The 11,879-nt window shown below is 50.1% G+C and overlaps 1 protein-coding gene across 3 annotated transcripts in view; it reads left to right on the top strand.

Annotated features, from left to right (window-relative positions):
* TRPM4 (transient receptor potential cation channel subfamily M member 4) overlaps positions 1-11,879 on the top strand; it is a 40,163-nt gene that overhangs the window by 13,668 nt on the left and 14,616 nt on the right. For all 3 annotated transcript variants that reach the window (XM_046682764.1, XM_046682765.1, XM_046682766.1), the window contains 7 exons: positions 2,600-2,712; positions 3,011-3,364; positions 3,532-3,666; positions 8,380-8,509; positions 8,657-8,802; positions 9,785-9,897; positions 10,256-10,333. In XM_046682764.1, the coding sequence (XP_046538720.1) occupies positions 2,600-2,712; positions 3,011-3,364; positions 3,532-3,666; positions 8,380-8,509; positions 8,657-8,802; positions 9,785-9,897; positions 10,256-10,333 (1,069 nt within the window). The remainder of the gene's footprint in view (positions 1-2,599; positions 2,713-3,010; positions 3,365-3,531; positions 3,667-8,379; positions 8,510-8,656; positions 8,803-9,784; positions 9,898-10,255; positions 10,334-11,879) is intronic.

Here is an 11,879-nt window from a genome sequence, read left to right as displayed (position 1 = left end):
AGAGAGGAGAAGAGAGACCATGATGAAAAGGAAGAGATTGCTGTCATGGTGGGGGAACGGGATGAAGCTGGGGCCGGAGCTGGGCCATGGGGACAGTAAGGGGGGCTGGAAGGGACAATGGCAGCACCTGGGGGTCTGCCTCATTGGGTGGACAAAGGGCCCGCCCCTGAGATGGGGAAAGATTGGTTTTAGGGAAGGATGCTGAGCTCACTGTGGGACGTGGTGAGCAAGAAGGACCTGGGGGAGGTCAGGGTGATAAATGATGTGTCAAGGCAGAATATAAAGCAAGATGTTATAAGTCATTTTTTTCCCTTTTCTTGAAACTGAAGAAAGTAGGGGAGATTCACAGAAATCCCACTCTGAATTTGCTTCTGGGTTTTGAAAAGAAATATAAGCTTAGGGCCGGTCCGGTAGTGCAGTGGTTAAGTTCACACGCTCTGCTTCAGTGGCCGGAGTTCATGGGTTCGGATCCCGGGTGCAGACCTACGTGCTGCTTATCAAGCCATGCTGTGGCAGGCGTCCCACATATAAAGTAGAGGAAGATGGGCACGGATGTTAGCTCAGGGCTAATCTTCCTCAAAAAAAAAAGAAGGAAGGAAGAAATATAAGATTGTGTGAGCCGAGGCATATTACCACCCCTCTCTGGGCCTCTTGTTTCTTAACTATTAGCCTCAGAGGTTACGCTCATCAAGCTACAAATTCCTCCCAGTTTGGAACTTCTTCCTACAGTTCTTATTGATAACAATGCTACAAAGTGGGCACCATTATCATTCCCATCTTTTGTGTCTGTGTGTGAGGAAGATGGTCCCTGAGCTAACATCTGTGCCAGTCTTCCTCTACTTTGTATGTGGGATGCCACCGCACCATGGCTTGATGAGCTGTGTGTAGGTCTGTGCCCAGGATCCGAACCAGAGAACACCAGGCCACTGGAGTGGAGGATGCGAACCTAACCACTATGCCACCAGGCCCACCCCTATCATTCCCATTTTATAGATGAGGAAACTGAGGCTCCCAAGGTTCAGTGGCTTGCCTGAAGTCATTCAGTTGGTCTTGGTGGAGCTGGGATTGGAACCCAGGCCTGCCTGCCTCAGAGCCCATCGCTCCTCTCTGCTCCAGTAGATTACCTAGTTTTGCAACACCAATTTTTGGAACAACCAAAATGAGATGAAAGTCCCTCCTGAGCTCTGGAGCTAGATGTGGAGCAAGTGGAGACAGAAGGAAAAACTCTCTCCACAGCACAAGGGCTCTGAGACCCAGCAGAGTCTGGACTTCGCTTCACTTCTCCTGGGATCCACTGCGTGGATACTTCAGACTCTTCAGGCCCTTGTTGACTGCACACGTTTGGATCCAATCAATTGTCGGATCAAAGTTTTAGAGGTCTCTTGTTCTTCCTTGCTGTTTTTTCTTCTCCCTCCCCAAAGCCCCAGTACATAGTCATCTATTCTGGTTGTAGGTCCTTCCGGTTCTTCCATGTGAGATGCTGCCACAGCACGGCTACTGACAGATGAGCGGTGTGGTTCCACGCCCGGGAACCGAACCTGGGCTGCTGAAGTGGAGCATGCCGGACTTTAACCACTAAGCCATCAGCCGTCAGGGCTGGCTCAATCCTTTTCTCTTTTTAACAACCTCCAGAGTCTTCTGGAATCCCTCTAATGTTTGGATCTTTTCCAACCTCATTTTCTGCTGCTGTCAACTCTTTCTTCGCACAAGTGCCCCCAAGTTTCAAGAAATCAGAGTGACTCACACTTGCCATCATATCCTACTTTCCCGCACGTGGGCCTTGGCTCAGGCTGCTCTTGCTGCCTTGAAGGGTTTTTCCTCACTTTGGATGCACACCTCCCATTCCTACCACTCTTTCAACAGCCCCACTTCAACGCCCATCTTCCAGGAGGCTCCTTTGGGTCACTCCCTACCTCTGTGATCGTCACCTCCCCTGGGCCCTAATCACATCCTGTGTTCGCCTCTGAGGGCACCAGTCACTCTAGTTATGGGGTTCTGGGACATATTTCCCCAGGATGAGCTCCTTCAGGGCAGGGACTGTATCTCCATCCCTCCCACTGCCTGGTCCGTAACCGACCTCAACAAATGTTAAATGAATAAATGATTCCTTTTCCTTCTTCTCGGGGGCTCTAAACCACCGGTCTGCCCTCTGCTCCTGAGTCAAATGACCTTTTACTTGTAATAGCCTGACTTCTTAAAAACCCCAGACTCTGCCCAACAATACCCCCTTGATATGGCATTTAAATGTCAGGCATCCGGGGGCCGGCCTGGTGGCGCAGCGGTGAAGTTTGCACATTCGCTTCGGCAGCCCGAGGTCTGCCAGTTCGGATCCCGGGTGTGGACATGGCACCGCTTGGCAAGCAATGCTGTGGTAGGCATCCCACATATATAGTAGAGGAAGATGGGCACGGATGTTAGCTCAGGGCCAGTCTTCCTCAGCAAAAAGAGGAGGATTGGCGGCAGATGTTAGCTCAGGGCTAATCTTCCTCAAAAAAAAAAAAAAAATGTAAGGTATCCGAAATAGAAGCAAAACAGACCTCCATCAGCTGTTGCCACGCTCCCCCTGACTTCTTGCCCCCTCTTCCTCTCACCCTTTCAGCCTGTGGGAGCTCTGAGGCCTCAGCTTACCTGGATGAGTTGCGTTTGGCTGTGGCTTGGAACCGCGTGGACATTGCCCAGAGTGAACTCTTCCGGGGTGACATCCAATGGCGGGTGAGAGGTCGGGGCCAGGAGGTTGGGGATCCTGACACGGGGGATGAACTCTCCTTCTTCCCTGACATTTAGCCGTGCCTTCCATTATGGCCTGTCCAGCTTTCTCTTAATTGTCCATCCATCTCTGATTGTCCATCTGTCCCCATCTTGTTCCCTGTCTCCCCATCCCTCCATCCATCCATGCATCGATCGTCACTTACAGCTCTGTTTCCTCATCTCTTGTCCTTAACCTCTGACCTCAGCTGGACTTCTGTCTGCCTCTGCTCATCTCTTCCCACTTTCATCCCATCCCTGCCAGTCCTTCCACCTGGAGGCCTCCCTCATGGACGCCCTCCTGAATGACCAGCCGGAGTTCGTGCGCTTGCTCATCTCCCATGGCCTTAGCCTGGGCCGCTTCCTGACTCCGACGCGCCTGGCTCAGCTCTACAGTGCGGCGCCCTCCAGCTCGCTCATCCGCAGCCTTCTGGACCAAGCGTCCCACTCCCACGGCGGGAGCACCAAAACCTCAGCCCCTAAACCCTCTGGGGAGCCCCAACCCCCTAACGTGGGGCAGGTGCTTCGGATGCTGCTGGGGGAGACGTGGGCGCCGAAGTACCACGTCGGGGACGCCGGGGATCCCCACCCGGGCTGTGGCTACGGGGAGAGCGAAAGCGTAAGAACCGTGCGAGGCTGGGGTGGGGAAGCGCGGAAGGGCCTGGGGGCGTGGCTATGTCAGTCGGGGGCGTGGCCAGAGTGCGGAGGTGGGGCTGGTGGTTGGGGGCGGGGCCAGGCAGGGTCGGGGGCGGGGCCCATCCTGACCACGCCTCCCCCTCCCTGCAGAGTGGCCTGCTTTCGGACTTGGTCACCCCGGAGCGCAGGCTGAGCCCTGTCGTCGGGCAGGCCCCGTGGAACGACCTGCTCCTCTGGGCACTGCTCCTGAACAGGGCTCAGATGGCCGTGTACTTCTGGGAGATGGTGAGTGCTGCCTTGCTCTCTGGTTCTACCCTCTCCTACGTCTCTGTCCTTTATTTCTGCGCCACTCCAATGCCCCGGCTCTCCGACTCCCTGACTTCTGACGTCACCCCGACCCCCACCCCCATCCTCCATTCCTGAAACGACTCCAACTTCTGCTTCTTTTTTTCCCCGCCCAAATCATGCTTTTGTTGTAACTTGCCTTTTCTGTTGGCGATGTCTCTTGGGCGTTTTTTCTTGTTCATCCATGTGAATTGATCTCATTTCGTTCAAAAGGGTTGCCTGCGTGAGGAAGTCAGGCGTCACCCTGTGGCTGACGGGACGTCATTTAAACATAGTTACACTTGCTGTACATCGCTGTAGTTGCAACCTAGATGGGAACAAAACTAGAGGCAAGGATGCTACGCAACAAGGTAAAGCTGGGCTCCTCCAGGCAGCCGAGATGAGGGCCTGGACAGAAGCAGATGAGATGGAGGTGTTGAGACCTTGGAGAAGTTTGAAAAATTTTAAAAAAAGAAAAAGAAAAGAAGAGTCTTGGGGTTTGAATAGGATCTAAGCTAGAGCCTATTTTTATGCCATAGAAATATCTTCTTTTTTTTAGATTTTATTTTTTTCCTTTTTTCTCCCAAAGCCCTCTGGTACATAGTTGTGTATTTCTTCTTAGTTGGGGGTCCTTCTAGTTGTGGCATGTGGGACGCCGCCTCAGCATGGCCCGGTGAGCGGTGCCGTGTCCGCGCCCAGGATTCGAAGTGGTGAAACCCTGGGCTGCCGAAGCAGAGCGTGCAACCTTAACCACTGGGCCACAGGGCCGGCCCCCATATGCCATAGAAATATCTTGACAGGACTTCTTCAGCCTTGGGTTGTTTTCAGCCCGTCAGGTCATGGGTTAAATATAGACCTTTTTTTCATCGAGATAAAATTCACCATTTAAACCATTTAAAACTGTACAGTTCAGCAGCCTTTGATACACTCACAGTGTTGTGCAGCCACCAGAACATTTAGTTCCAGAACATTTTCATCAGCCCCAAAGGGAGCCTGGTACCCATGAAGGGGCCAGTCCCCATTCCCTCTTCCCTCCAGCCCCTGGCAACCACCCCTCAGCCCTCTGTCTCCCTGGATTTACCTGTTCTGGATATTTTATATAAATAGAATCATGTAATATGTGGTCTTCTGCATCTGACTTCTTTCACTTAGCGTGTGTTTCCGTCATTCATCCACGTGGTCGCCTCTGTGCGTCCTTCATTCTGTTTTGTTGCTGAACGTTCTGTTGTGTGCATAGACCACATTTTTTCATCCATTCATCCACTGATGGACACTTGAGTTGTTTCTGCTTTTCGGCTATCGTGACTAGTGCTTCTGTGAATATTTGTGTCCAAGTGTTTGTTTGAATACCTGTTTTCAGTTCTTCTGGATAAACAGCTCCGAATGGGATTCCTGCGTCATGTGGTAACTCTACATTTAACTTTTTGACGAGCAGCCAGACTGTTTTCCACAGTGGCTGCGCCGCTTGACGTTCTCACCAGCAGTGTATGGGGGTTCCATTTTGTCCACGTCCTCAACAACACTTGTTATTTTCTGTTTTTTTTTTTATTGTGGTAAAATACAGATAATATAAAATTTACCATTTTAACCATTTTTAAGTATGTAATTCACTGGCGTTAAGTACATTCACATTGTTGTGCAACCATCGTCATCATCCATCTCTAGAACCTTTCATCATGGCAAACTGAAACTCGGTACCCATCAGACAATAACTCCCCGTTCCCACCAGCCGCTGGCAACACCATTCCACTTTCTATCTCCGTGAATTTGCCTCCTCCAGGTACCTCATAGAGATGGGATCATACAATATTTGTCCTTTTGTGTCTGGCTTATTTCACTTAGTATTATATTTTCAAGGTTCGTCCATGTTGTAGCATGTGTCAGAGCATCCTTCCTTTTTTAGGGTTGAGTAATATTTTACGGTGTGGATATACTGCGTTTTGTTTATCCGTTCATGTGTTGACGGGCACATGGGTTGTTTTGACTTTTTGGCTACTGTGAATAACACCGCTATGAACACTGGCATACAGATACCTGTTTGAGTCCCTGCTCTCAGTTGTTTTGAGTACGTATCCAGGAGTGGAATTGCTGGATCTTATGGTAATTCTAGGGTTAGTTTTGTGAGGAACCACCATACTATTTTCCACAGTGGCTGTGCCGTCGTACATTTCTACCGGCAATGCACAAGGGTTCCAGTTTTTCCCCATCTTCATCAACGCTTGTTATTTTCTGTGGGTTTTTTTTTTACTTTTGATAATTGCCATCCTAATGGGTGTGAAGTGGCACGCTGTGGCAACTGTGGTTTTGGTTTACATTTCCTTAATGATGAGTGATGTTGAGCATCTTTTCACAGGCTTATTGGCCATTTATATATCTTTGGAGAAATCTCTATTCAAGTTCTTTGCCTATTTTTTAATTGACTTGTTTGTCTTTTTTGTTGTTGAATTATGAGTTCTTTATATGTTCTGGATATGAATCCCTTATCAGATATACGAATTGCAAATATGTTCTCCCTTTCTGTGGGTTGTCTTTTCGCTCTGTTGGTAGTGTTTTCTGATGCACAAAAGTTTTAGATTTTTTTTTTTTGAGGAAGATTAGCCCTGAGCTAACATCCACCGCCAATCCTCCTCTTCTTTGCTGAGGAAGACTGGCCATGAGCTAACATCTGTGCCCATCTTCCTCTACTTTATATGTGGGACGCCTGCCACAGCATGGCTTGCCAAGCAGTGCCATGTCCACACCCGGGATCCACCCCGGTGAACCCCAGGCCGCCGAAGTGGAACGTGTGAACTTAACTGCTGCACCACCGGGCCGGCCACAAAAGTTTTAAATTTGGATGAAGTCCAATTTGTCTAATTTTTCTTTGGTCACTTGTGCTTTTGGTCTCATATCTAAGTAACCATTGCCAAATCCAGGGTCATAAAATTTTATCCCTATGTTTACTTATAAGAGTTTTATAGTTTTATAATTATTGTATATATTATAATTATTTAAGCCTACATGTTAGTCTTTTTTTAATTTATTTTTTAATTGAGGTAACATTGGTTTATAACATTATATAAATTTCAGGCGTAAATCATTATATTATACGTGTTAATCTTTTTTTTTTTTTCTTTTTTCTCCCCAAAGCCCCATGGTACATAGTTGTATATTCTTAGTTGTGGGTCCCTTTAGCTGTGGCATGTGGGATGGCGCGTCAGCATGACTTGATGAGTGGTGCCATGTCCGCGCCCAGGATCCGAACCGGTGAAACCCTGGGCTGCCGAAGCGGAGCGTGAGAACTTAACCACTCGGCCACAGGGCCGGCCCTGAGAATAGTTTCTATTAATTTCTTTTTTCCTGCTTTTTGTGGGTTGTTTGTTTGTTTAGTGACTTTTATAAGCTGTTTTCGTAAAGTTTGTATTCTTTGTCAGGTGTGGCCACTGAAGTCTGTTACCAAGATGACCGAAGCTTCAGAGATCTTATCTACAAGGAACCTAGTGGGAGTGATGTGTGTTTACCTATATGACGTTTAAGAATAATCATTAGTGGCTGTCTGACCCTTGGTCTCAAGTCCTCCTGTTAGTTAAGCATTCAGTTAGTGACTTGACAGAGACTGCCTTGAATGCCCGGGGCGGGGGGCGGGGGGGACAGACAAAACTCTGGCAGCTTGGAGCTGGGGTCCGTGTCGGAGCTGTCAGCCTGTTTACAGTTCTGCCTTAGCCTTCCCTTCCTGCTTTTGCTGAGCCTCCAGGTCAGCCAGAGGTGAAAGCTTCGGATTTTCTCTCGTCTTTTGTGAGCATGCCTCCAGTCTCGGTCATGCGTGTAATCTTCTAGATTCCTTGATACACGTAGGAGCTTTTCAAACCCATTATTCTCCAAAGTACCTCTCTGCCCAGCCGCCTCCCTCCCAAGCCGTTCAGTGTATCCGTTGCTTGCCTTGACTGTTATTCTTTGCCTCAGGCAGCTGAGGCTAATATATTTGTCTTGAAATGCTTTCAAAGACCACCTGGGAAGCCGCTTCTGCTCTGGGAAGCTCCAAGACCAGTGAAACAAAGGCAAGCCCTTCAGCTGTTCCTTCAAGGAGCCACCAGCTAGGTCATAGGCCCAACCACAATTATTTAAGAGTAAGATCTGAATCGCCCCCTCTGGTAGCAACAGCCTGCGCCAGGAACGCAGGCCGTTGCCTTCAAGGCCGCCACTGAGCTGGGGGGCAGGTTAGTTAAAATGTCACAGTGCTCTTTTTCTGAAATTTAGCATTTTCTTTCTTCATTAAGCATTCTCTTGTTTGTTGTAAGTTTTCTATTAGATTCCAGAATTCTCAAAAAGTTGATTCTGACAGCTTTTGCCAGCTTATTTGTTGCTTTTGTGGACGGACGAAGTTTTGAAGTTCTCTGCTCTGCCATGATAGGTGACATCGCCAGTTGCCTTTTGACCTGTGACCTCTGACGTTAATGTCACTCCAGCCCAGTTCCGGTCTCTGAACCGCCTGACGTCTGTCATTTTCACCTGATGTCCAGTTTCTTCCAGATCCATCTGCAAACATTGCTTTATCCTTGGCCTCTGGTGTCCCTGGTTAATTTCTGACATCCGGCTCCGTCTCTCCCTCCATCACAGGCTTCCACCCTCCTTCATCCCTGTAGGAAGCTCATTCCACACCCTGACCCTATCCGTGACCCGTCTCTGTTTCTCCAGGGCTCCAACGCTGTGGCCTCAGCTCTTGGGGCCTGTTTGTTGCTGCGAGTGCTGGCACGCCTCGAGACCGAGGCCCAGGAGGCGGCACGGAGGAAGGAACTGGCGGCCAAGTTTGAGGGGCTGGGTGTCGGTGCGTGGGGCATGGGTGCTGGGGGCACGGACAGTGCTGCATGAAGTCCATCTCCCCACTCCCCCTCTCGGGACCTTGCTCCCCACCCTTCCATGCCCTTATTTCTCCCCTCATACTGTCTTCCCACCCCTTTCCCCCTGCCCCCAGACCTCTTTGGCGAGTGCTACCACAGCAGCGAGGAACGGGCCTCCCGGCTGCTCCTCCGGCGCTGCCCGCTCTGGGGGGATGCCACCTGCTTCCAGCTTGCCATGCAGGCTGACGCCCGTGCCTTCTTTGCCCAGGACGGGATACAGGTGAGCATCTGAAACCCCAACATCCCAGACAGTTCCCAACTGGACTCTGGGAAGCGTGGAGGATAAGCCCCTGCCATTGCGGGCAGTCTGTCGTCTTGACCAGCCCCTCCCCCTGGAGACCACCGCTCCTCTAGAAAGTCTCAGGCCTCTCCCAGAAAGGCTGCTCTTCCCCTAAGAAGCTCCTCCCTCTGCCACAGGAAAGCCAGCCTTCCCCCAGCAAAGCCCACCCTCCTAAAAGTTCTAGTCCGGATAACAGGAATTCCTGGTGACTTTACTAGGAAGTCCTTCCCACTTCCTTACGAGGTCCCCACTCCTAAGTTTCAACTAGAGTGACGTCACCGGACAATTACCTATTGTTCTGGACAAAGACAAACTCTGCTTCAGGAAATCCCACCCTTCCTATAGGAAATCCTGTCCTTCGGGAAGCCCTGCCTGCCCCCACAGTCCCTCCCATCCTGCCAATCCTGACATTTTGAAAACTTTCTCAGTCTCCTTAATCTAAATTTGACAGGGGCTCAGAGAGTCCCACCCTCAGGACAGGACATTCTGCCTACCTGACGGGAAGTCCCATCCTCACCTGTTGGAATGATTTGGTGGGGATTTCAAAGAATTACCCAGAGTGCTTTGCTTTGAAGAGTGGTTGAACTCATGGCTTCCAGCTTGCGCCCCTTCCTGAACCTCCCTGTGCCCCATCTGTGAGCAGGGAGAAAGTACTGGTACCTGTCCTCCTGGGGGTGTGGTGGGGGTTAATTGAAGTGCTTAGCCCAGCATCTGCCATATTGGGTTAATAAATGTTAGCTGTCTGCCTCTCTTAGCTAAAACCTGGGACAGGTGGCCCTCGCCTTCCCCCACCTCCCACAGTTATGGTCCTGGCATTGAGCACTTGCTCTGGGCCTTAGAGCTGTGGCCCAGTCCTTGCCTGGGGTCTTCAGGAGGGGGCTGCGAGTAGATTCAGACTGCTGATTCTCCCCACACCCCACAGTCTCTGCTGACACAGAAGTGGTGGGGGGAGATGGACAGCACCACGCCCATCTGGGCCCTGGTTCTTGCCTTCTTTTGCCCCCCACTCATCTACACCGACCTCATCACCTTCAGGTCAGTCCCTCGGGGTTAGATGGGCAGGAGGGGGCGCTCAGTGTCTCCTGCCTGCTCACTTCTGGCTGCCTTTCTACTTGGTCTGTCCGGTGCCCCGCCTCTTGTTCATTCTCTTTGCCTTCTCAAACTGGGGGCGTGTTCTGGGAGCTGAGATTTTGGGGGGCTCTCTGTGGTATCGCTAGGGGCCGTTCCTCTGCCCTCTGGCCATGGCTCTGGGGGAAGGTCCCTTTGGGGTGACTCTGGGGAGGCACCTCGCCATCTCCCTGCCATGTTGCTGGGTGAAGAATTTGGGGTCTTTCTGGAGGATTCCTCTCCCACTCTCGCCTGCCCCCATTTCTCCCTCTGTGCTTCCGTCCAGGAAGTCAGAGGAGGAGTCCGCACAGAAGGACCTGATGTTTGACATGGATACAGACATCAATGGGGAAGGGCCTGCCGGGTGAGTGAGACACCAGCACCCTGTGAGCTGGGGCACCCTGGGCGGCTTCAGGAGCATGGGGCACTGGGAGCAAGGCCAGAGGGGAGACGTGGGGCTTCAGGAGATGGTGGTTTCTTGAAGCCACTGAAGCTACCGAGGAAGTTTCCCAAATGCCATGCTCCAGGCTTGGTTCTGCCACCAAGGAGTTCCTCAGTGGAAATCAACTTGCTTCATGCTACAGGTACTTCTGTTCCATGTCGCAAGTGGAATTGCATGGATTTGGTTCATTTGGAAGGATCTTTGGCCTACTTTTTTTTCCTGACTCCAGGGCCTTTGTTCTTTGGTGCCCATGAAGGTCTTTTCAAAATCAGGCCTAAACAAATGAAATAAAATATGTATCCATCTTCTGATGATCCTGCAGCGTGGAGGAGCTGAGGGACGTGGCTCTGAGTCGAGCAGACCTGAGTTCAGATCCTGACTTCGACTTGGGCGGTGGCTTCACCCCTGAGCCTCAGCTTTCTCTTCTGTAAAGAGAAGGCACATGGAAGGTTGTCCCTGTGCTAGTCAGGCTGGGGTGGGTAATGCTGCGATGACAAGACATCCCAGACTCTCCGTGGCTGGCAGCAGCGAAGCTTTAGCTCTCCCTCTCACTCCAGTCGCGGGTGGACCGTGGCTCTGCTCCATGTGGTCTCCACTTTGGGATGAGCAGGCACCTCCGAGCTGAGATGTTGCTGGTCTCATGGCAGAGGGAAAGGAGACGTGGTGAACCAGCTACTGGCTCTTAAAGGGAAGTGACGGGTGTCACTCTTGCCCATATTTCATTGGTAAAGCAAGTCGTATGGGGATTCCTCAGCTCCTAATTCTCCCATTGGGAGAGAACCAAAATATCTGGTGCATTGTCATACAGGGTATCGTGATGCCTGATGGAGTGGGAGCGAGGATTCATGGAGATAATGTGGAGAAAATGCATAGCGTAGTGCTTGGCACGTGGTCAGTGCTCAGTTAATGGGGATTATCATTACTACTGCTATTATTAATACATTTATTATTTATTTTGTTGAATGGCGTGTGTGTGTGTGTGTGTGTGTGTAGATATAAGGGTCTTAATCTATAGTAAGAGAGAAATAGGAAGAGGCCCACATTTATACCCATCTTTGCATCCTCCATCTCTACTTTAGCCATATAAATGGGGAAAGGATGGACCACACCCTCCAATATCCCAGAAGAAGAAATGTTTCTGATAACCAGACTGCCAATAGTCTGTAAAACCCACTACATACCTCATGAAATGTCAAATTTAAATGTGTGTGTATATATATATATATATTATTTTTTTTTTTTTCTGAGACAATGCACAAAGAATGCAAAATATTTGTCAAGATAGAAGAGAAAACTAGGAAAAAAAAAATTTGGACCACTGCAAAAGGTTGGCTAGAAGGCCCCAGTGTCAGGATCAATAATGGTGCCCTTGCCTAGTGATTTCCCAACTTTTGCACCATGTGATGAGGATGATGACGATGACAATGGCTGCTGTCACAGAATACTTACAGTGGGCAGCCATCGTGCT

This window comes from Equus quagga, chromosome 13, assembly GCF_021613505.1.
Source record: "Equus quagga isolate Etosha38 chromosome 13, UCLA_HA_Equagga_1.0, whole genome shotgun sequence".
Lineage (NCBI taxonomy): Eukaryota > Metazoa > Chordata > Mammalia > Perissodactyla > Equidae > Equus > Equus quagga.
This window is presented reverse-complemented; position numbering and strand designations above follow the sequence as displayed.